Raw genomic sequence first — 25,474 nt, forward strand, 5'->3', positions numbered from 1 at the left:
TTATGGCTGTCCCCAGTTTCCTTTGGAATAATAAACTCCCCGTTGTTGCCAACAGTCACATTTGTTCTTTCTTTCTCTTCTATTATCTTTGTCTTAGTCTGTACTTTAAATGCTCCAAACTAACGTCCCTGTGGCCTGGTTTTCACATTTTCCCGTGTTGATTAATGTGAAGTGGAGATGAACACCAACTTCATTGAAAGAGGCATGAAAGATCAGATAAAAATGCCATTTCTTTATCTCACTGTACTGCGAATCCTGAGAATTCTTTGTCTCCAAAGAGTGAACACTGATTAGCGCAAAATTTAGTTGAAATTTGGCATCTTAAACTTCAACCCAGCTTCCTCAAAAATCTTGGGAAGCCATTGAGAAGCATTCGCCTTCAACATGGAGCAGTAATCTTCAAAAAATACAAATATTACGCACTACATGCACCCACTGATCTGACATTTGACCTCAGAAATCAATTGCTTTGGAACAATAATCTCTAAATGAAGTTTAGCCAGTAAAACTGTGCATATTTATTAGCCTGTTATTCACAGTTAACTGATTCTTACTGTCCCCAATTTCATCCCAAACAAATTTGTTCTTTTCTTTGACATAAAGTCTTGAAAAGTCTTAGCTGATAATTGCAAGCAGTGATAGAAGACACCAAATTCCTTCAGACTACAGCCAAACCCAACTTAATAACGTAACCACATTTCCTATTGAGTTGCTCTTTCTCTATCTTACATGTGCTTCTTGTCCCAAACCAAATATTCTTGGAGAGAACACACATCCTGTAAACGTGAGTACCTCACCGTGGGAGGACCAAAGGTTAATTGAGAGTCCAGGCCAACAGTGCTCTCATTAGAAGGACCCTAGCGACTGAACGTCCCTTCAGTCAACCTGCACTGACCTACGTCCTTAATCGTTTTTAAACATCTTTGTACATATGGGAGAAAGGGAAAATATGGAGGAAACTACATACAGCAATTGGATAAAGTTATTTATAACGTGCAGTACTGTTAAGGATTGTTAGGGCGAAACACAGAAATACAAAATAATACATTTTAACTTTGACATTTTTGCAGTCCAAAATTGGAAGGTAATGCAAAACTAATAAATGCTTATATTACATGTTGGGATTGATTATCTTTAGCATTCGACTCATTGAGCAGCAGTTTTATTGTGCTTTTTTTTTTTACATAGCGGTGATTCACAAATTGTGCTGAGATTGTAAGTGTAGTGGCAGACCGGTGTAATGTATTACATTTACATTGTTTGTTTTTATCAGAGGTTTCCCACACAAAATTAAGTTTAAGGACTTTATGAAATGTTATAATCCTATAAAAATGGTATTTTAAGCTTCTATTGTTACATACCATTTAAGACTAACAATTATTTTGTCAGGGCTTATTTATATCTGTGACCAGACGTTTGGTCGCCGGTCTTTTGGTCGCCAGTCTTTTGGTCGCCGGTCAAATGTACTTAGATACTAAACAGTACTTAGATATTAAACTCTCTCTTGTGATTATAATTTTGAGAGCTGGTTTCAACAATAAACTCTCTGTCACCATTTGACCAACAGACTGGCGACCAAAAGACCGGCGACCAAACGTCCGAGCACCATTTATATCTGAATATTGACCAGTCATTTGTAGATTTTTCATCCAAGATATATTCATGACTCCATTATGTTGAAAATAAACAGTAAATGTCAGTGCACTTTGGATTACAATGGTCTCAACTATTGACTTTTGATGGTTTAGAATTGTGTGCATTGAACTAGTTTATGGCAATTACCTTTTAGTAAACCAGAGGAATAAAGGAAAATAACTTTTCACTGTTCGCGTGTGTTTTTTTTATTTCATTTTTCTATTTTGGGTGTTTTTCTGTTCTTGTTTGTATTGAAAAAAAATCTATTGTAACTTGAACATGTTTGCCACCGAGGACATCCTTGTCTTCATTGCGTTGGATAAATAACATGGTGGCCTTGGTGTTCATAATATTCTTATTAAGAAGAAGGAAGAAACCTCAAAACAATTCAATAGTACTTTTGTCCACATCCGGTAGAAGGACAGAAAAAAACTAAAACGAATGCCGGAAAAACGCATCTGCAATGGTGTCAAACATCATTTTCCGTTGACGGACACTCTCATTCGACATTATTAACTTTCTTCTCTCCTTTATACTTTCATCATGGCCTTTTTGAGCCGTGTGATTTTCCGGACGACCTCCGAGTTGTAAACACTGTCATCTGGTCAAACAGTCGGTAAATGGACGTGTAGTGGTTTGTTTGGGCTTGAGCTACTTCCGCCACTGTAATGAATCCCCAGCAGAGAGTGAATCAGAGCCAAAAGCAAGTGAAAAATAAAAAGGGGCGGACGGGAATAAAAGCAGCTCTCTACGGTGATTCATGAAGAGCTGGAGTGTAAACCTGGTAAGTGAACACTGATGAATACAGATGGCTGACAGAGTGTATCTTTTCGCAACCATTTGTCTAATACTCTACTCACTTTATGTGCTCCCGCTACAACTGCGTGAAGAGGGGGGGAGCGGTTAAAGGTCAAGCTGCTGCTTTTACTCACACGTACACTCGACTGTCAACGTAATCCAAATATGCCGACCATTACAGATGTCTGCATCAAAGCGGAGTAGTTGAACAGAGTAAAATAAATACTATATATGAGTCAAGGTGTCGAGTTAGAGGCAAACAGGCTCGAAAAGTTAACATGGGTTCTTCATTTTTAGGGGGGGAATAATTCAGAACTTTGCTTTTTAGTTATTGTTACGTTCTATTGTAATTTGTAGTAGGCCAAATGATGCCTTACATTGCATGTGAGGTGACAGTGACAGGAATGTGAGCTTCTTGAATGTGAGTTGCACAATGAAAGCAACAATATGTGCACAAAGTGATCTAATTACACAAAGTTTATTACAAATTAAGACTAATAATGAAGGGCGGGTAATCATATCAAGGAGCTGAACCGATGCCATGTTTACATCGCCTGAAATTAACAAGGAGTCAAGGGAGCATTATGCTAGAAAAAAAAACTTCGATCTAATGTTTTTCTTATTTTCTAAGTATGACTTATTTTTTTGCTAATATTATTCTTTTATTTGTATGATTTAATCCAAATATACAACTTTTTAATCCCCAACCCAAACATTGAATTAGAGTATTAAAGTAGCAATGGGAATTGAAATGTAAACATTAATTGATTCAGCAGGTTTGTTTGGTTGCCTGACAACTTTTAGATAAAACTAAGAAAGAGATCTTAAAACATGTGAATTGATTGTGGAAATATGTAATTATGCCAGTTATTTAAAAAAATAACAGTATTGGAACCCATCCTGTTTGGGTAACAGGTGGTCGTAGTTCATTTGAACTTAAATTCATAGTTTAGCTAAACCTGCGATATGTGTTTTTATTTCTCCACAATGTCCTGTGACAGATGCAGTGTGTCCTCTAATTCCAGTGTTGGCAGAAGTGTTAATTGTTGCTCATTGTTTCGTGTATTTGGTAGTATTTTGGAATGACATCAAAAGTTTTGTAAATAGTTGGTTTTGTTGTTGTTGTTTAGGCTAAAGCAGTTGATAACAATTAATACTAGCTACTTAAGACTTAAGAACCAAGAACTATAAATGCATGATGTCAGAAAGAAGTCTTACCTCTGATAGGAAGGTCTGTGCTGATTTCTGTGCGCCAACATGCAGCAAATACTCGTACACGTATAAAGCTAATCTGCAAAACAAAGAAAAAGAAAAGGATGTAAGTTTACCACAAGACAGCATAATTTTCCTCTGTGATACATTTAAAAAAGGGGGCCTGCTAGAGAGAACCATCGTTGGAAGATTAAGGAGAGGGCGCTGGGATAAACAAGAATTTGCAGTATGAAGATCATGTACACAACAGACTGGTTGTAAACGTGCATTGTAAAGCTCTTCAACTCCAAGCCAAAGAGCCTCCGTGGCACTCGGCCACGTCCCTGTGGTGTGTGGCTGCAAACACAACAATGTAGAGCTGCGTGAAGTGCGCAGTCAAGTACTACCAATCAACGCCACGTTTGTAAAAAAATAAATAAATAAAGACTTCGCTGCATCCCAGTGACGTGACCGGTTTCTAAAACACAAAACTCACAGAACTCTCAATCAGATGAAACACGCCATACCACTTTGGGCAATACCAACGCCATATTGGACGCCCATGACTGAGACAGGACAGCACCGGAGCACTTTGTGAGCATTTCCAGAAGACGGAGTACGAACGAGACTTGGACCTCATTCATGGTCCAATCCTATCTTGTGTTTTACAGATACAACTTGGAATCCCCCAAAAAATTGTGTCCTCGAATCCAATACTGGTCAGTTAGTCCGGGGTAGGCGTGTCTAAAGGGTTGTTTTAGGTAAAAGTTTTTTATTCTCAGCGATCTGGCATCGAGAGTTCAACCAATTAGGTCCTTGACTACAATCAATGTGAGCCTCCAGATTGGTTAAAAAGGTGTTCTCTTGATCGTCTAGAGTGAAAACTTGCAACCAATGTAAACCTATGTAGAAACGCTTGCACACATGTAATATAGTGCCTTGATGAAATATAACAGTTGATGTGATCTAAGAATTTTGGAAAATAAGGTTAATCTAAAATTGCAGTCAGCCTCCTTTATTGTTATTGACTGTCTTAAAACCTTAACCTAAACACGTCACAATCAATGCATGGAGAATCCAGCCCTAACTTTTTATTTCAGTTTGATAGCTCTCAAAACAAGTTCCTGAAGTTGTCATTTATCTGATCTTTTTTTTTCCATTTTTCAGCCATTTATAATCAGCACGCTCATGCAAAAAGCCACAGCTCACACCCATTTACTTACAAGGACAATAATATGTGTAGCATTTTCTATTGTATGAATATCCAAATGTGTACAATGTGTATTAAAGTGTACATTTACAGACACAAAATGTGGAAATCCCTTTTATATGGCATCCACAATGAATAGGGGGTTGACTACAGATTAAAAGAAGAGTCCCTGGCGATGTAAATTGAGATCACGCACAATTTTGAAGTCATGGGATCGAACATTCACCCACATTAAGACAGGAGCAATGAAAGTTTCATGTCAGGGCCTAGTGTGATCTGAAGGTGTCGGTGCCCCTGCAATGGGAACCCACCCCAGCAGCAATACATTATTCAGACCCACTTATTCAGTTCAGGCTTCGGGATTGGGGACGCACCTTTGGTTAGTGAGACAGACAAGGTAAGTGTAAGCGGACAGAGGTGAAGACATTTTGTCAGGCTGGCTTGATGAAGGCCCGAGCAGATGAAGGGGGACGCGAGGAGGTGGTATTGCGGGAGACGGAATCTCAAGGTCGCAGCGGATAGGGAACATTGGAATGCCTTCCCGGTGAACCCGACGTTAATAACATTCGTCACTCAAGAAGACAAATGAGGAAAGTACATGCAGAACACGCTGCTCGCCTGTTTTTCGCCTTTCTCAACATTACTTGGACAGTGGTGACAAAGCATTTTCATGGATCATTTTCAAATCGAGGCTTCTGTCGGATACCATTTAAAGCTGAGATGTCAAATTGGGTTTACTATGCCAGAGTCAAGAAGTACTGCAATATTTCACAGTAAAAAAACAAGTCCTCTATGTAATTCTTACTGTGTAGTGTATTTTCACGATTATAAGGCACACCCTCAATGAATGACATTCTTTCCATATATAAGGCGCACTGCATTATAAGGCGCACTGTATTATAAGGCGCACTGTCTATTTTGGAGAAAATTTAAGACTTTTAAGTGCGCCTTATAGTCATGAAAATACGGTATATTATAATTATTGTAAGGGCAGTTGAAGTAGTTTGTACTATATTAAAAGTCCAAGAAAGAAAAGCTGAATTTATATGCTGCAATAGTTTCAGGACTAAATAAAACCACAAAAAAAGCAAATAAGGAAGATGAAGGTCTAATCAATAAATCTAAAAGTATCTTGATATGATAGTTCCATTGAAAAAACATGACATTTATAGAACTAAAGTTTGTTCTAGATTATTATTTTTGACTTGTGATTCAAATATGTTCAAGCATCAATTCTCCTTCTGGGTGTAATATAGTCTGATGAGGTGATTATGGGTTGATAAAGTTTCACAGGCATTAAGGGAAACCTTAACTACATGTAGGCTGTATAAAAAAAATCATTCCGACAGCTGTGATTTACGGATAAATGATGACTACATCAAGCATGAAATTACATGTGGAAGAATTATTTTTGTGAGTAGTCAATGTCTAGTAAAGTCTTTTAGGTTTTCTGGCTCTACTATGATGCTAATGTTAGGCTAATTTAAATCATTTTAAACTTTTACAAAGGCCCTTTTTGGATGGACATAAGGGAAAAATATACAAAATATACAAACTGAGATAGAATTGCTACAGGGAGTTTAATTATTGGAAACCAAATTCAGGAAACTGAGAAATTCTACTTTTAAAAACTTTCCCAAATACTAAAGACAACTTTTGAAAGAAGTTTTCCAAGAATAGTACCACAATAAAATCATTAAAAAAACTATATCACCATCAACTTTCCGTCCCATCTGCTCAGTACAATCCATCCAAATCCAGACTTTTTTTTAAAGTCAGATATTTGCTTTAAAAAATATCTTCAATATGGAATATGCAGTTTGAAAATACCCTTTTTTATTTTTTTAAACCAACTTAGTACAAAAATAATGAACCAGTGACAGACTATAGCGACACAAGGTGTGACGGAAAAATGTGTCAATCACTTGCAGTGAAAAAAACAGCCTATCAGATTCTACCGAGACAGATGGGCTGTTCTTTTCAATCTGTTTTCAGCCATCGGGGACGCAATGAGTCTTTTGGATTTTTAATTGAATGTGGTAATTGATTGTAATTGATTGTTATAATTTAGTCAGTTGTGTTCATTATTCTCTTCAACAAGCGGGTTGACATCATCTTGTTTTACAATGCATTGCATTTAAGGAAAAACTAAATATTTACTAACAGTATTTTTCCTTGTTTAGGTTTCTTTTTTCCCTACTTTTTAAATTCAAGGCCTAGTTTATTTCCCTCATACTTTATTTTTTGGGACCATAGAGTCTACTTACCATATTTTCACCACTATAAGGCGCACTTAAGTCTTAAATTTTCTCCAAAATAGACAGGGCGCCTTATAATGCAGTGTTCTTTATATATGGAAAAAAAATTAAAATGTGTCATTCATTGAGGGTGCGCCTTATAATGTGGTGCGCCTTAGAATGCAGTGCGCCTTAGAATGCAGTGCGCCTTATAATGCAGTGCGCCTTATAATGCAGTGCGCCTTATAATGCAGTGTGCCTTATAATGCAGTGCGCATTAAAATGCAGTGCGCCTTGCAGTTGTGAAAATAGAATACCTTAAAACTTGATGAATACGGTTTTATGTTATCACACACTTTTCTGTGCATTATTAAGATTTTGGCAACAAATTTGAATTTTCCCTCCTCATCATTACTCTTGTTTCTTACCGATAATATTTTAAGAAAATCAGCGATCCCAAGTAGTAAGACTTGTCTCTATATGTTTACTGGACTACTTTAATTTTGATATACAGCCAAAAAAAAGTATCTTATCGTAGACATTTCCTTCAAAGTTTTGCATTCTACTGTTCAATCATCCCCACGTGCTATCCCTAACTCAACTCCTGGTTTTCTCACCCAGACCAAATGAGCACTTTGTTCCTCGCCCCCACACATCAAGAAGTCTTCTCTTCCACGTCTTGGTCCCCTAGAAACACACCTGACATTTATCCCCCCCCCACCCCAGGCTGAACCATCCTTACCGTCCCTTCCATCGACTAGCCTCCAGAGACAAGAGCATCTCCGGCATGCTTAGCGACTAAAGCGCAGACAGTTAGCAAATGAACTTTCGTGTCTTTGTTTCAATAATTCAGTAGTTGGAGCGTGGAGCGAGCTGAGGTGTGCTGGGAAGGAGTGGGATTAAGCACCTCGCTTTCACAGACAGTATTATCGTTCAAGGAGGGGGGAAAAAAGAAAAAAAGAAGAAGAAAAAAAGACTAAAGATGTGTTGCATGCATAATTTAAACCATACCCACCAAGTGGAGCCACATAATAAAAATGGCAAAAATATTATTTCCGGAATATTAATCATTCATGAAGATCGTATAAGAGCAGTATGGATGTACCACATGAAGGCGCTTGAACAACGTACATGCTGTGATACAGTGGAGTGTACCCGTTAAAGCTTATTCCCACCGCACACGCTGTTTATATTTGCTCGGCTTTGTTACGGCACTCCCTTTGTCAAAACAAATCAGTGTCAATAAGGCTGCAAACAGGCACAATCACACGCGCTTCTGTCACGAGATGGAAAAACACCTGCAAAAAAAAAAAAAAAATGCCCCATCATTTTGTTCATCTGTTTATCATCAACAAACGAGCGAGACAGCGGGAGAAAGAAAAAACACTTCTAATGATTGGTGGGAGATGATATTGCCATAAATGTCTGTTCTAGTCGAGACCCCCCGCAACAGCTGACGCTCTGAGGCGTATTAGTAAAATCTTGTAAGAGGGGAAAAAAAGGCATAAAGTAATAAAGCCTAAAGTTGAAAAGTATTATTACTCGTATGAAGGGAGAAATGGTGATGTTAAAAGAATTAAATCATAAAATTTCCAGACAAAAAGTTGTGATGAGAGGAAAAAAAAGTAATAAAGAGGAGAATAAAGTTATAATGTGAAAAGAATAAAGTCAAACTATAATGAGAAAGAAGTTTTATGATTAGAAAGGCGGCACAGTAGCCTATCTAACCGCACATAGTGTGATGGGATGGGCTCCAGCACCCCCACGACGCTCGTGCGGATAAGTGAAAATAGAAAGTGAACAAATGAATAAATAAAGATGTCATAACAAAGTGGAAAATGATGATGAAAATCTTAATGATTTGGCATTTTGGAATAAAATAGTCGTATTACATGAAAACTACCCATGCCAATTTCACACGAGTATATATGGCATTTAGCAATGTAAGTAGAATTAAGCCATTGGACTTCTACATGAGGATATAGCGTATATTCGTGACCGGACGTTTGGTCGCTGGTCTTTTGGTCGCCTTTCTTTTGGCCGAGAGAGCGTTTAATATCTAAGATAGAGAGTTTAATATCCAAGTACTTTTTAATATCTAAGTACATTTAACCGGCGACCAAAAGACCAGCGACCAAACGTCCGAACACCCGTATATTGAATCAATATAATTGTTTTAAATTTTCTCTGAACACAAAATGAACTGGGAGTGACAAAAAGTCATCTCTTCAACTTCAATTTTCCCTCTCAGGCAGGGTGACCAAACCGGTCCCCGAGGGCCGCTTTGAGTGCAGGTTTTTGTTCCAACTGATCCAGCAGAGACACTTTAACCAATGAGATTTCTGCAAAATGCAAGAAGCACCTGACAGCACTTGTAGGACACCAGATTGGTGAGAAAGGGTGTCCTCTTGATGGGTTGGAATGAAAACCTGCACCCTTGGTAGAATAGTTTGGACACCCCTGCTCTAAGGTCAAAGTTTTAGAAAAAGTTGTCCAGGAGACGGCAAATGTCTCGATAAACACAACTTCCAACACCAAAAGACGACAAACGACTGTATTTAATTATTTGAAAAATAGAATTCTTATTAATGCTATCCACTACAATTGAATCTCAAATTCCCCCCGCTAACCTCATGCGGTTCCTGTTCAAAAAGCAAACTAAAGCACAAAGTACCTGACTCAAATCACTTCTCAAAAGCACAGCAAGAATCCCCAATAAATTCCATCTGGCTACCAAACAAAAAAATCCAGCAAATTACGTATGGAGCTCACCCACAAAATACAGTTTGGACCCTCCTGTGTGTAAATTTCTCCAACAAAACCACACTGTCAGGCCTATGTCAAACTGATACATAACTGTAGACCCCCAGATCCAATATTTACACAGTACGCTTTACTTCAAGCGATACAATCTGCCACGGCGGCTGACGAGAGGTGGCATTAATTGACTGTTGTCATCTCTTGCGACGCGAACGCAACCACCCGAAGAGTACCGGGTCTAAATCAAGGGTTTCCGTTCCCCTTTTCCAGCAATGTTTTCTCTTGTTCGACTCTTTATGCCGTCTTCAAAAGGCTAAAATGCAGATGGCGGCGCCATCTGCGCAAAGTCAAAACGTGGCATTGAAAACCTGAAGATCCCCCCCCCCACCATTAAATAGCATGTAAATACGTGGGAGGAGCCAAAGGAGGAGGATCTTGGGGGGGGATGTAAAGAAACAAGCTGATTAACTTTACACTCCAAGATCTTTTTAGGCCAAACAAATCTCCAAATCACACGAGGGGCATGTCTGTAAACAAACAGAATGAAGATGTTTGATCGCCATCTTGAATATCAGCGAGTGAGGAAACGTTTTATTAATTAAGACCAGAGATTCATCAGCACGCGTTTCAAAGAGTTGCCACTGACTGAACAATCGAGATATATTAATACAGGAATCCCTGAATGGCTTGTGTTCATTTTAATTTAATTAAATGCAAGAGAGGTGGCAGCTACAGTCTTATTTAAAAAGGACTGTTGGTCTATAATATTATAATGTGACTTCAGTTTACATTGGATGCTTAGAATTAAATTATTTAGATGTTTTTTACGGGCAAATGGTGCATTAGGGAAAGGAATAATTGATAAAACTTGAATGGAATTGGGTATTTTGGTGTAAATTGCATAAAGCTACATAATTATATGCATTTAAAAGCAAATTTACTACAACTAGAGCAAAATATTATTAATAATCCAATGTGAATTCTGCTCTTGTTTTGATTTAAAATGGAATAGTAACCAGCTCGTCATGATCCTGAACAGGATTAGCAGAATCTAAAACAGATGGATGGACTGTACTGTATTTTTGTTTACTTCCATTTTTGTTGTTTTACATATTCAAAACATAAAAATCAGTGTCACTTACATGGAAATAGGGAAAAAAAAAACCTTATATAAGTAATATTTGACAAAACTGGAAAGGTAATAACCATTTATATGGATGCCATTTCCCAATTAAAATGTTTATTTTTAATTTACAAATCATTATTGCTATTTTTTTTATGTTTCGTTTTTTTGTGTAGAAAGGAAACATTAATTTAAAAAAATCAAAGGAAAAGGAAATACACTAATTATTGTTTCTTAAAGGACTTTAAAGTAGCTTTTTCACCTTTTAAAATTCTTAGTATTGAACCAAAGAAAGATGGCTGCCTTAGTCAAATTGAATTGAAAGTTTTTTTTGCTTTCAAAGGCAGCAAATAAGCACCCTATATAGAAATTAGGTGTCAATTTTTTCATTTTATTTCAACATTTCAAATGGATTTGAATCCAAGCAGCCATCAAATTAAAATTGTCCACTTTGACCAGGAGGAAAAAAAGTCTTTCCCTTGGTTTTGTGTCCTCGGGAACAAGCGACATCATTCTCGTACGATTATCGACCCTCTGGCGCCTCCTTTGCAATATGTGAATATGTAAAACGCCGTATGAATATGTAAATGGTAGCTAATTCAGCGTCGCGCACTTACAATGGAACATGTGTCAGCCCTACGGGCCAGGTTAGGGTGACGAGACAGGTGAGGGGAAGAGGGCAAGAGGCTTGGTTGGTTGGGACACACTCAGGGATATTTCATTCTTAGCTTTGCCCTTAAATACTGGAATCTCATGAGGTGTACTGCAAAGTGTTTTGTGATTTAAGAGGTGTCATTTTCATTGGTTTTCACGTTGTATAAACCTCCGACATATGTTAAGGTCACGTGAGATTTGCCGAGATCTCGTGCGACAATGGGGTCATTGTGTCTTGAAAAGTCGGAACGCCATTGGTTCAAAAGGGGAAGGAATCCATCACTAGATAATCCATAGAATAATTCACTTTCAAAATACTAGGCAATTGTAGCAGCTCTTAAAAGAGGTCCCTTTAAGAGTTAGGGGTCACACCTATGGGGGATGCAGGTGGTGAAAGGGTTCATTAGCTTACATATTTGCAGTGTTAGAAGTAGCACTATTGTACAGTAATAGCACATTTTTAAAATCTGTACCAGAGCGGGCGGTCCGGGGGAAGAGTGGTTAAGGCGTCGGCCTCGCAGTTGAAAATTCAGGTGTATGACCACACAAATATTTCTGTCCGTTACTGTGAATTGCCACCAAAACCAATCAGTAACTGTTTTACAAACTATCTGCAAAAACATTGGCCAATTCAGATACCAAACTTGTCAATATGGTGGATTCCAAGATTTTACCAGATACTACTTTATGATACTTCTGCGCATGTTTTCCAGGATTAAAAATATATTGATTTTAAATAACTGCACCATTGGAAACCATTGCTTTTCGCCATATATCTTGTTTTCAAGATGTGATGGACCCAGAGAGTTTACTTTTTAGTAAGTATCTCCATTAATTCCTTTAAAAAAAATCTGTTTCTGGAGAGTTTTGATCAGAAAAGACATTAGTTCCAAATTCACAGCCAATCAGAGACAAGGGATATTGCACAGGCAGAACGTAGTGCGTGTAGTTGTCAGTCGTGTTGCGTTTGGTTTCAGCTTGGTGGCGATGACTTTCCCATTTCGTCATCTCTCATCGCCTCGTGTGTGTCTCGCCCATTAGACTGCCATTAAGTGTGAAATATGAGGGGGATGGGGGGGATTTGGGTTGGGGTCTAGGCACATACACCACAGAAAAATACTCTGCTAGCTACTCCAAAAAAATTGGACATCCATCACTACGAATGGCAGCTAAATAGTTAACCACAATCAAAACTTACTTTTAAATAATAAAGATTCAAATGAACTACGATCACTCGGCTCACTAACGCACCATCAGCCCAAAAACGTGATTAGCACACCTGAAGAGCACACATGCCCTCTACTGGCAAACTGAAAAGCTACAGGCAACAATGTCAACAATGAATTAATCAGAATTCTGACAGAAAATAAAAATCAGGCTGAGATGATCCATACAAATGAATCCCTATCAGATTTAAGACTCATTCACCCAAAAATTCCCATTGGAATTGCAATTTTACTTTTTTATTTACCAAGAAGAAGAATAATAAAGCATGCGAGACCTTGTGCCCTCCCTCCGGGCAAACTAAGGGAAGAAGTTAAAACACTATGCATCGTATGTGATCTCTGGCCGCCATTTTTTTTCCTCCAATATCAGTAAAGATTTCCCCTGAAAGCACCTGCACGATAACATTTATTCTAACACCGAATTTGCGGATGAGGAACACGTGTAACGAGCTCCGTACAAATCCGCGGATTTTGTTACCCATTACAGTAACATTCATGTCACCGCCTCTCAACACCCATTGAATCGCACATGATATGAATTATTAATCCTTCTCCTACGAGTCCGTTTCCGACACGATAGATATTCGACCGCCATGTGTGATAAAATCATTAATATTTTGGGATCATCCAACAATCGATTTGTTGATTTGAGGGCAGGGGAGGCATTAAAGCGACAAACAGGTGTAATGGCACCCTTAGCGTCTGCTCACGTCGTGTGTAATATTATTAAGGCATCATATGCGGGTTCAAGGGTCAACTCATGCCTGCTGTTCAGGGGACACCTGGGAGGCGTGTGTACAAAATGCACAAAACATCAACTCATCGCAGGATGACGCAATGGAAGACCCCACTAAGCAACGACACGGTGCTCGAATGTTTGGTCGCCGGTCTTTTGGTGGCCAGGTCTTTTGGTCGCCAGGTCTTTTGGTCGCCGGTCTTTTGGTCGCCGGTCGTCTTTTGGTCACCAGGTCTTTTGGTCGCCAGGTCTTTTGGTCGCCAGGTCTGTTGGTCGCCAGGTCTTTTGGTCGCCAGGTCTTTTGGTCACCAGGTCTGTTGGTCGCCAGGTCTTTTGGTCGCCAGGTCTTTTGGTCGCCAGGTCTTTTGGTCGCCAGGTCTTTTGGTCGCCAGGTCTTTTGGTCGCCAGGTCTTTTGGTCGCCAGGTCTTTTGGTCGCCAGGTCTTTTGGTCGCCGGGTCTTTTGGTCGCCAGGTCTTTTGGTCGCCGGTCTTTTGGTCGCTTTTGGTCGCCGGTCTTTTGGTCGCCGGTCAAATGTACTCAAATATTAAACAGTACTTAGATATTAAACTCTCTCTCTTAGATATTAAACTCTCTCCCATGAATATAATTTTGAGAGCTGGCTTCAACAGTAAACGCTCTGTCACCATTTGACTGGCGACCAAAAGACCGGCGACCAAACGTCCGGTCACGTGACGACACACCAGGAAATTGAAATTTGATGATTGGTCGCCTTTTAACTTTTTGAATGTCATCATCAACCAGAGCCGTTCAATTCTTTTGACTCAAATGATTGACGCTTTAGCAGCCAATGATGTCATTACTGTAACAATGAGTTCAGAAGAGGTGACAATTATGATTTTAAATGCTCAATTGTTGTACGTTAATAAAAAAAAAATCGAGCGTAAGGAAAATGAAATTGAAGCCCCCCTGTAAATCCCACGTCAATCTGTATGCTTGTTAAAACATTTTAATAATCCATTGCAGTCGCTTATACATCAACGATATGATGAAAAGCGAGAACACTGATATGGTTTCGCTTTAACAAATTGTCCATCAGAGGGCAACCATGACTCCAATGTGTAATAAAGAATTGGAATTACATGATGTACAGTCAATTGGGTTGTGCAGAAGAATCAAACCTTTATTTGGGTCCAAACATGTAATTGGAATTGGCCACATGTTTTATATAAAGGGGGGAAATCCTCTGTATACAACAGTGTTGCATTCTTCCAAAAAAACAAATAAATTATATTAATAGTGAAGTCATGATTACAGCAACGATTTGCATGAAAAACAAAATGAAATCATGTGGGAAAAATAGTATTTACATCACAAACTGAGCATCTCGTGATCACATTGTCTTACGTAAGCAGTAAAATTAACTAAGGCCTGTTTGTACCGAGATCAAGAAACATTCTTTACTCTGCCATTGACGGTGCAAGGCGCCCAATCCATTTTGCTTGGCAGGGTAGGCAGGGATCATTTGCTGTGGGCAAACTGGTCCTAATAGGGCCAATGTGGGTGCAAGATTTTGTTCCAACAAATCTAGAACTGAAGGTTTATTAACCAATGAGGTTTCTGTAGAAAAAAAAAACTACTGATTACCAGATTGGTGAAATGGTGTCCTCTTGATGAGTTGGACCAATCACCTGCACCCACTTTGGTAATTTTTTGGAATATTTAAACCACCCTTGTGCTAGCCTTTCCTAGCTAAAATGTTTGTTAAAACATAACATGTAAAATGTACGTCTAGCAGCGTCAATGAAACTGAAAGATTAGCATTCCTAGTTTAAACCGATTGGACGGCCATCACTGTTGGGAAAAGAGTGAAATACTATGAAAAAATTAAGAAACTAAATTCTGAGAGCTACTAGAGCCGTAAAATACATTAATTTCGTGTTGGGATTCTATTCATTAATGATTTATAGTCATAAAAACTAACAATATTGACAAATATGTACATTCATTTAAGAATCACTCTTTCACACTAAAATCTGATAGAGCTATGTAGACCCCAGTTTTAATATTAAAAGTATAGTATAATTAAGACAAAGGCTTTCATATTACATAGCACAAAACCATTTGCCCATGAAAACATATACACACTATGCAAAGAGCTAACAAAACTATCATTTTTAACAAGTTAAAGATATTATTGGTTAATATTCAAAGTCATCCAATACTATTACAACATCCAGACTTAAGGAAAACATCATACTATTTTACTACAAGCATCTGTTTTTGAGCTGACAACATTTTCCCCTCAGCCCTTATGATGGCCCTCGCTCCATAGGTTGCGTAGCCCTACTCTAAATGAATGAACCCCACAGATGAAAAAAGAAAAAGTCCAAAATAAGGAAGAATAAAGCAACTGCAAGTGCATTCCCTTCATTTTTTTACAAATGCGAAAAACAACGAGCGTTTTAAAAACCATCAAAATCGGATGCAAATCCATATATTTTTTAAAAGCACAAATCCGTGATTTCAGCGTAAGGGAAGCCACCAAAAAACACGCGGACGTGCAATTAAACATCGCCCACTAAAAGACTAACAAAATAGCACTGCATCACTTAAAAAATAGAAAAAAAGTTTACCGGGACAAAAACTTTCAAGTCCTCCGTGCTACCCGCACGTGAGCCCCCGCAAACAAGGCTCACTACTCCGGGCAAGAGAAGCAAGCACACGCCGGCTACACAACAGATTCTAACTTTACTCTTTAAAAAACCAACCAATCCGAAACGGAAGTCGTTCGTTATTTATAAAAACAAAAGTCTAAAGTTTATCCGATCGCAGCTTTAAAAGCGCTGCAGAACAATGCCAATTCACAGTGACGGAAGCGAGTTGGAGAAAGTTCACGTCGGCGCGGCGTGCAGGTAAAAGCAGCCCGCAAAAAAGAGCCATTTCACGGGTAAAAAGACAGATCGGACTTACTTTTCTCGTGCTTGGCTGTCGGAAGGGACCACGGCTCCTTTACCTTTGGCGTACATGCTGGATTCTGTTTTAAGACTTTTGCCCCACTCAACACCTGTCAAAGAAAGCAGCCAGGAAAACGCTCCATCTCCATAGCTACCCCTTCAGTGTTTTTCCTCCCCCATTCCTCCCTCCCTTGCTCCCTCCTCCCCTCTCTTTCTCCCTCGCTCCCTCCTCCCTCTCTTTCTCGCTCACTTTTTTTTTACATCTCCAACATTGGCCACAAATCAGGCACAGTTTCTATCGGGGGAACTTGAAACCGTCCTCGGCTGGATTTCCCCCCACCCTCCTCCCTCCTCTCCTCAGCCGCTGTTCCGCAGACCTGCACGTCCTCCCTCCACTGCGCACGAGGTGGGGGCTTCTTAAAGGGAAACACACCATTTTTTTTGTTTATTGACCCCAGGAACAGGCGGAAAAAAATCTCAGTTTTTTTGGAGAATAGGGCTTTACTTTGCAAACTATCCACGTAATTTACGTTTCAAAGAGTATGTTTATATACTGGCAATCAAAATAGTATGTAAGATTGCTTAAAAAACAATAGGAAGCTGGTACTAGAGCCTTCAATGAAGGCGAAACCCAACGCAATCCAACCCTTTATAGTACAAGTGACTGGGTAATTAAAATGAATTTAAATGCTGATTTTGGCCTCCGAATATGCTCATTAGTTGATAAAAAAAATTGTAATAATAATAATGAATTGCATGCTACGGAAAATAGCACATTAAATAAAATGTAAAAATTGGAACAAAAGAGAACTAACTCACAACAAAATATTATTTGATATGAAAAATTGTGAAATTTGCGCATTCATGTGTGTCTTTAAGGGGCAGGGCCTGGTGATACACATCTGGAGCGGTGATTGTGTTTCTCCTTGCTCACATGTGAGGGCGTTTAGTAACTTAATGTTTTTATTTTATTTTGGTAAAGCAACAGCGTTTTAGTGATAAGTCGGCACACTGATAAATCAAGATAATACATTTTTCAATAAAAATATTGGTAATAAATATACAACTGATCTCAAAGCTAATATTGTTATGGGAAATAGTCTCCACAACTTCAGAAAATTATGCAACTGAAGAAAACGGAATAATTATATTATAGGTAAAATAAATCCTCCCAGCATCAGGGAGCCAAAGTTTGAAATAGCAAATGCAGTAATCCCTCGAATATCACGGTTAATGTGGACCAAACATGGCCGCGATAATTGAAAAATCGCAAAGTACAATCACCACTAGTATAACTTTTTTTTTCAGTGCTGAGTCCTAGTAGCAAGATTGGCTTCCGCTTACGAGTTTCAGCAAGGATTTTCACACTTTTATGAACTTTAAAAATAATAATTAATAGTAGAAAAAAATCGCAAATCCATGACTAAGTATAGACGCCATAATCATTTTTTTCTATAAGTGCTCTGCAACGAGATATTCCAAACCTTGATAAATAAATCAATGCACTCATTTACAGGCTTCCTTCCAGATTTCATGTCAACGTGGTGGGAAAGTGGCATATTTTGGGGGGTCGCATTTGAAAGCCACAGCTCAATTACGTCAGGCAAAAGCAGTGGTTAGTGGAGACTGAGTCCACTGGAGCTCTTCTCACTTGACAAAGGTAATCCCAAAACCACAATGTGCTTCTATCAGAGATGAATCGCATGGCGACACGCCGCTGTCGGACTGATAAGAAATCGCGGGTTTGGGCTTGCAGCCTTTTTTTTTCTCCCTGCTGTGATTCGTGCAGATAGTTGGAATTCTTTGAACATGGCAATCTCTTGAGTGTTGCTCATGTAGGGATGGGCGTTTAACTACATTTACTTGACATTTGGGAACATTACAGATCAATTCATCCAGGAATTACAGTCTATTCAACCAAGCTATGATAATGTTCGTCACCCAAAAGGAGAATGAGGACGAAGAAGAGAAATAAACTACAACTGAATGGTCATCTATTAGCATGTGTTATCCAAGAGGAGATTAAGGGCAACAAGACTTTCGACATTGAAGTCAAAGTTGTTCTTGTATAATTTTTTTGTTGTTTTTTCTTCTAATTCTTTGTTGGCTTTATTTTCACAAAGGAACGCAAATATTTGGAACTCTATTCCCACTTGATTTTTGTCTATTTTTTCTGATACAGACTCAATATTAATATCTAATCCATATTCATATTTTTACAATGCAACCAGTGAACAACATATCTTCCATTCATTCATTCAAGGGGGGTCAAATTAGAACAATAAATGTCTCAGAATGAGTTGTTCCACTTTGTAAGTTCCATTGCTATGATTTTCCAGAACTTAAGAAAAATGCTTTGGATGCAATGAGCATATTTAGTAAATGATTATTTATCTCAAAACACACACACAACCACATAGACACAAACATACTTTCAAGTTCAATATGAAACTCTGAGACCTTGAGGCACACACACACACACACACACACACTGCGAATTTACAGTAAAGCAGATGTCTTGCATCAAGCGCTTTAACCCATGAAACCGAGTGATGGAGAAGGTGGTGCCATATTGATTTTGAAGACCTATTTGTTATTTTCAACTCCCTCAGATCCGGATGCGCATATTCTTATGCTTCTTTTCAAGGCTGTGTAGAACATGGGTGTGGGGTGGTGGGGGGCTAAGGGTGACGTATTTGAGGTTATGCGTTCTTTCCATTGAGTTGCCATTTTCACCTCATTCTTCAGTTGTATTTAAGCCAAGGTCCACATAAAGATTTTTTAAAATGTGAGTGAATCTACGCATGAAAAAGGGACAAACAAATGTGCAAGTGGCAAAATTAAGAAAGTAAAGTTAAGAGTGCCAACTAGATTTCAAGCAAGTCCAGTCAAGTTATGGCTTGAGTTAAGAAATGGATCATTTAAGTCTTCTTGCATTTATTCACATTTATTTTACATTTGCTATTGTCAAAGCAATGATAAAGATTGTAGGCAGTTTTACCTTAATTCCCGTTAAACCATTTTTAGGTTAAACTGGATTTAGTTTGTTGTTAATTGGAAGAAACTTACATTTCATTTTCATTCATTAAATGTGGATTAAAGTATCAATGACAGCTATTATTTTGGAGAAAGGGTCCACCAATCTACAGCCATTTTACCAATGCGGTTTAGCCAATCATATGCGTATATCTGGGACTTTGTGATGTCATAAATACCCATTTTCTACAGCATTAATGTCTCAAAAAGTTCCAAAACGTCCACCCTCGTCAAATCTGTCATTGTTTCGTTTTGAGGCCTTAGAAATTGCAAACTTACTTAAATACTTTATCTTTCACATGGTTATTTATACCCACTACTATCTGTCCTTTTAAGGAAATTGTTTTGAACCCTCCACTTGTTACGTCCGCCAAAACATGGTATTTTGAAATTCAGTTTAGGTCAGAGGTGGACAACCAGCCATTATTTGCAAAACATTACAAAATGCTCTGCAGAAACCCAATAATTGAGCCTTTGCTGACAGATTGAATTTGAGGCAAAATGCTCAAATTATACTGGATTGTTGTTATGTGTCTCCTTGGAGGTTTACAGGCACTGTTCCTAAAGTGGCGCCTCACTTCCTCACGTCGCCCAATTCTATCGAAAGGACACCCGGCCACCACACTGTCACTCGACCTGTCACACCTCTTTATCAAGCGGGGCTCCGGCGCCCACGTGCACCACCCGTGCCGTCCATTTTCACGTAGATCATTGCACACGGCAAAACTATTTCAAGCAGTTATTGAACTATGCCCTTAAAAATGTCTGTCGTCTTCGTTCAAAGAGGCGCTTTGAGTACGGAGAAAAAAAAGTGGATTATAAGACCTTGTATTGATTTTCATTTGCACGTAGTAAGCGTTAAATCTGACGATAATTGCAGACCGATTCAGTTTTAATTCCTTATTTTCTATTTCAACGAGCAACAAAAGTAGAACGTGATCTTTGCCTAATGTGATTGTCGATAAAACTCCAATTTTGACCCTATTTTAGATTTAAGTGAATAAAAAGAGAAATACATACTTATGGCAAAAGTCTAGTTGTTGTTGTTGTTGTTTTTGTTTATAGTATTTATCTCATTGGATGCCATTGGTGTTAATAGACTTCTGGATAAAGAAACGTCCATTCACCCTTCTGAGTCAAAATTGATTGGTCGCCTCGCACCGTGAATGGATGCCAATTAGATAAACGCCCTGGATTAAAAAAGAGAACCTTGAAATTAGTGCAAGAAAGAGTTTGTGTTACATTTAGCGGACATTTTCATTGCAAATTGGAATGGCCTTAAAATAATCGAGTAAAATCAGTAATTCAAGTGTTTCATTTAACTGATCTATCTCAAGTAGTTTCCGAGATATTTCCGGGAGTAAAACTGTATGATAATCCAAGACCACTTCACATGGAAAAGCAAGTCCCACTTCTGCCATACGTAAGTGACAAGCAGTTGCCAAATATGCAAATATTTGTTTAGTTAATCTGGGAACAAGGCCTACAGAGATAACATTAGGCAAAGACACCATTGTTACATGCTGCTTCATCAAGTCAAAAGACAAAGGCCCAATTGTTACGTCTGCTCTGCTTCATTAAGTTCCCCCCGTTATGCAACAGCTTTAACAGTGATGAAGTCAGATGCCAGACACCCCTGTTTAGGTCTTGGCTCCATTGGGTCATCCACTCTGCACATGGGGTAGGGCGGGTAAGGGGGGTGCAATGAGCTGCAATTTTGACTCGCATAGGAATTCCCCCATTTTGCTTCCTCCTTAAAGCCAAATCCAAATTGATCACAGCTTGAATAAGTCGTGTTTAACCCATGGTTTTGTTTGTATGCAGTGGAATACCATGTATTACTCCCAAAAAACATTAAAAATCACGCAACCCCAAAACTGGGAATAACAAAACAGCTCCTCCTAGCTCGTTGAGTCAGCTTTAGCCCCCTTTGGCGTAAAGTTCAACCCCCGCCCATTCCCCTCACACTCAGTCCATCTTTACTCTCCACATCTTGACTTAGGCAGGACAGACGGCATTGAAAGGGGGTGGGGGGGGGGGGGTCGGATGGGGCCTTCATGGACTCAAAAGCTTCTTTATGTCTGTGGCTGGGTCAAAGTGCTCGGCAGTTTGGAGAAAATCTATCACAGAGCGTGCTGGATGACTGCGTGGGTGCTGACAAAAAGACTAATGTTTACCACTAAACCTAATGGGAAATGAACCAATGATCATTATTCAGATCTCTCGATGAACCCTATAGACTGAGTTTGGATTTGTTCATAGATGCATCATATGTTCGAGGATAATTGCTGGAAAAAAAGGGTTGCGTCGAGGCGGATGCTAAGATTGGTATCGGTACGGATTTTGTACGAAAATGAGGTCATCTGGGAGTAATAAGAAATAATATGTCGTTGCTAGGAGTATGTAGTCTTACAAAATGGAGTTTCCAACCGCCAGAAGGTTTCCTCAAGATGTCCAATCGTTTGGTGTCCAATCGTTTGGTGTCCAACCATTTGGTGTCCAACCATTTGGTGTCCAACCGTTTGGTGTCCAACCGTTTGGTGTCCAACCGTTTGGTGTCCAATCGTTTGGTGTCCAATCATCCTTATGCTGTGTCTATAGATGTCAGTAGTGGACATCCAATCCACAACGAATGGATTGGACATCTAACGATCTCAATGGCAGCCAATAAGCCTTCATAGCAACTACTTTACATTCAAGTCAATATGCAGTAATTTAACAATGAAACAACAAATACTTTTAATATATTTTTAAATATGTAGTGCCAGTACAGTATCAACAGAGACCATTTGGGTCCTGGTCAGCCAAGTATTGGAGCTAGTATCAGGAGCCCAAAAAATGGTATCAATGCAACAATACTAAAAAGTACCAAGAACGACCACCAAGTACTACTCAATTACGGATATTATTTTAACTCAGTCAGTATTGAAACTGATAGCAATAGATCGGTTATAATATGGTCAATACATCCTTCACCATTCGAGTTTGTTTTTGTTTTTTTTAAGTCATGAATTTGTATAATCCGTGGTCGTGGCCTCATTGCAGTCCGTGCCTCAATGCTGACTGTGATTGGATGTCTCCACAGTGGAAAAGCCCTGTATGGGATCCTGTATATTCAAGCCACCGCAGACTTTAAGCGGATATATCTTTCCTCTTCAAACATGTAGTTATATGTGTAGGCCTACGGAAGTGCGACTGGAGAAGGAACCAAGTATCTTTTAGTGGAGATTGCTTTAACCACCGCAAGCTATTGGAGCTTGATGGGGCTCTTATTGCAATAAACACTGGGAAACACCAAGATTTTCTCAAGGACTGCAACTTTTGATGATCACATCGAATGAGACGCTAGAAATAGCCTAGGGTGAATACACAAATCCAATCAATGGAGTCACCAAGTCTCCCAATTCATTTTCTAATGATTTATAGCAAGGGTAGGGAACCTATGGCTCGGGAGCCACATGTGGCTCTTTCCAAAGGTACATATGGCTCTCCACTATTCTGTGAGGTAAAATATGGAAACTGTGACACTACTTCTACCACCTCTTCAATCATAATTTGTTTTTTTATTACTCTTCTGTGTATATGATATCCCTGATACTGATTTAGTAGCAACAGCATAACATTGTTGTCAAAAGAATTCGGAGACTTTTTGTACTTTATAAGTGGTGAAATCACACAAGAAAATCACGTATTTTCATGTATTTTTACCATTCAAATCTGAGAATGGCTCTCAAGAAATAACATTAGACAATAGGAATTGTTTATGGAGTATTCAGACACCCAAAAATATTGTGCGAGCAAAGAGGAGTATCCAAAGAAAAACCAAGCAAGCACTGGGACAACTCAGTAAAACACTCGCCATTCCCGAAGCAAAACAAGAAGTGTGAAAAACAGGACTGATCCTGAAAAGGAATGTCCTCTTTTATTGATCCAAGACAGGCATGGAATGTCATCACCACATCCTCGTTCTCACTCACTGCTCACCGTGAGGACGGGGAAAAGAAGAAAAAAACGGCTGCGGCGCCGCTTCCTGTTCGGCATTAGACGGCGACCGCAAACGGGGACGATAGCGCGCGGCGAAACATATGGTTTCATTTGATGCCGTCCCCCTCCTCCCTCTTTTACTCCCTCCTTTTCCTCTCCCTCTTTCTTCCATTTATCCAGCACTCTCCTCCCCGCCATCATCTCCGCTCACTTCACCGGCCACCGCAACATATTGGCTTTTCCGTGCTCAAACAAAGTCAAATTGCCATGACGATGCTGCAGAAGAGGTGACAGCGGCCCGCTAGCTGTCTGGCTAACAGGCTTTTGTGGTAGCCCGCTACCTCCCTACTCGGTTTGATAAGCAGGTCGGAGAAAGGGGGGGTGCACTCTTGGAAATTGCATCATGGCCGTGAACATTGCCACCGTGCCAAAAACACGCCCGGTATTACCACAAGGAAAGATTAAAGACATGTACACCAGTGAGCTTGCCAACATATGGAAAAGCTGCTTGAGTATCAATTCCATATCCGTGATATCCAGTTTAGAGTTCTGGAATTACTAGCACTTATCTGAGTACTTATTTCTCCATAAAAATAATGAAGTACAAAGAATGCCTTAAGATATTTGTCAAAACATACCAAATGAATTAAATGTACTGTATTTTCAAGACTATAAGGCGCACCGCATGCAAAGGCGCACTGCATAATAAGACGCACCCTTCAATGAATGGCACATTTTTATTTTTTTTCCATATATAAAGCACACTGGATTATAAGGCACCCTGTCTATTTTGGAGGAAATTTAAGACTTAAATGCGCCTTATAGTCGTGAAAATACGGTACAAAAAATTCATGATACCATGTCTAGTGAGAATGAAATGTACTTTTTTGATAATTATGTCAACTGACCTATTTCTTCTTTAATTAAAAATATTTCTTGAAAATATCAGTTTAAAAAGTCAATAGTACCCTCTAAACTGAAAAGCAATTTTATGTTACCCTGTCCAGTCCTGAACCGCAATTTTACAATGTCCTGTGCAGTCAAAATAAAAAGTACTTTAGTAGTATTAATCTCAACAGGACGACTACAAAAAAGTTTAAGAATATTTCTTAAAAATATTTGTTACTAAAAAAAAGTCAGAAGTACCTCCTAAACTGGAAAGAAATATCATGTTGGCCTGCCCAGTGAAAATAACTAGTACTTTAGTAGTATTTATCTTAGTGGACCTATTTCTTCCCCTAAAAAAAAAAAAAAAGTTTAAGAATATTTCTTGAAAATATGTTACAAAAAAAGTCCAAAAAACTCTTTTCTACATACACACAGACAGATTTGTTCATGAATTACAGTACAGATCTAGAAAATCTGTCTTTACAGGTTAAGAAACTGATTTTCGAACTGATGTCTCCAAGTAAAGATGATCTGCCAAGTATTAAATAAAGCCGTATTTCAACAATTTGTGAAAATTGCTCAAAGGCTTTCCAGAATGTGTACCCACATAAATCCATTGTTGGCACTGCTCCCACATATCCTAGTACACGACAATGCACTGTGACCTCAGTCTGCCCTGAGGGTCCATGCATGTGTGCTTGGAAGGGGTTGGGGGAGGGATATTTCAACAGACAGACTAATGGGGGTTGTCACACCAGGGAGTCGGGGGGATAGCCAGTCTACTTTACGATGCTCTGAGAGGAGAGAAACTGCTACGATGATTGTTTAAGTCAAAGGGATGATGGTTAAATGTACACTACAGACTTCCTAGCGGTTTGATTCCAATTTTTCAATCTTAACAGAAGAGGGTTTTAGTTCCAGAAGAAACTGATTTGTACTTGCAATGTATAGTTAAATCCATTTGCCCAAGAAAAGTCATTTTTTGCATGTTTGAAAAGAGAATTTGTGAATAAAGAAATGAGCTAATTTGATGGATATATTATGGTGTGCCTCAATTCTGTGGAAAAAATTGTAAGTAAA

At 38.9% G+C, this 25,474-nt stretch overlaps 1 protein-coding gene across 2 annotated transcripts in view; it reads right to left on the reverse strand.

Annotated features, from left to right (window-relative positions):
- The window catches only part of LOC144196303 (single-stranded DNA-binding protein 3-like), an 82,376-nt gene extending 65,713 nt beyond the window's left edge, over window positions 1–16,663 (reverse strand). For both annotated transcript variants that reach the window (XM_077716313.1, XM_077716315.1), the window contains exons 1-2: window positions 16,503–16,663; window positions 3,652–3,724 (exon numbers count right to left, since the gene is read on the reverse strand). In XM_077716313.1, the coding sequence (XP_077572439.1) occupies window positions 3,652–3,724; window positions 16,503–16,558 (129 nt within the window). In that variant the 5' untranslated portion in view covers window positions 16,559–16,663. The remainder of the gene's footprint in view (window positions 1–3,651; window positions 3,725–16,502) is intronic.
- Between the last annotated feature and the right edge of the window lie 8,811 nt (window positions 16,664–25,474).

This window comes from Stigmatopora nigra, chromosome 5 (assembly GCF_051989575.1).
Source record: "Stigmatopora nigra isolate UIUO_SnigA chromosome 5, RoL_Snig_1.1, whole genome shotgun sequence".
Classification (NCBI taxonomy): domain Eukaryota; kingdom Metazoa; phylum Chordata; class Actinopteri; order Syngnathiformes; family Syngnathidae; genus Stigmatopora; species Stigmatopora nigra.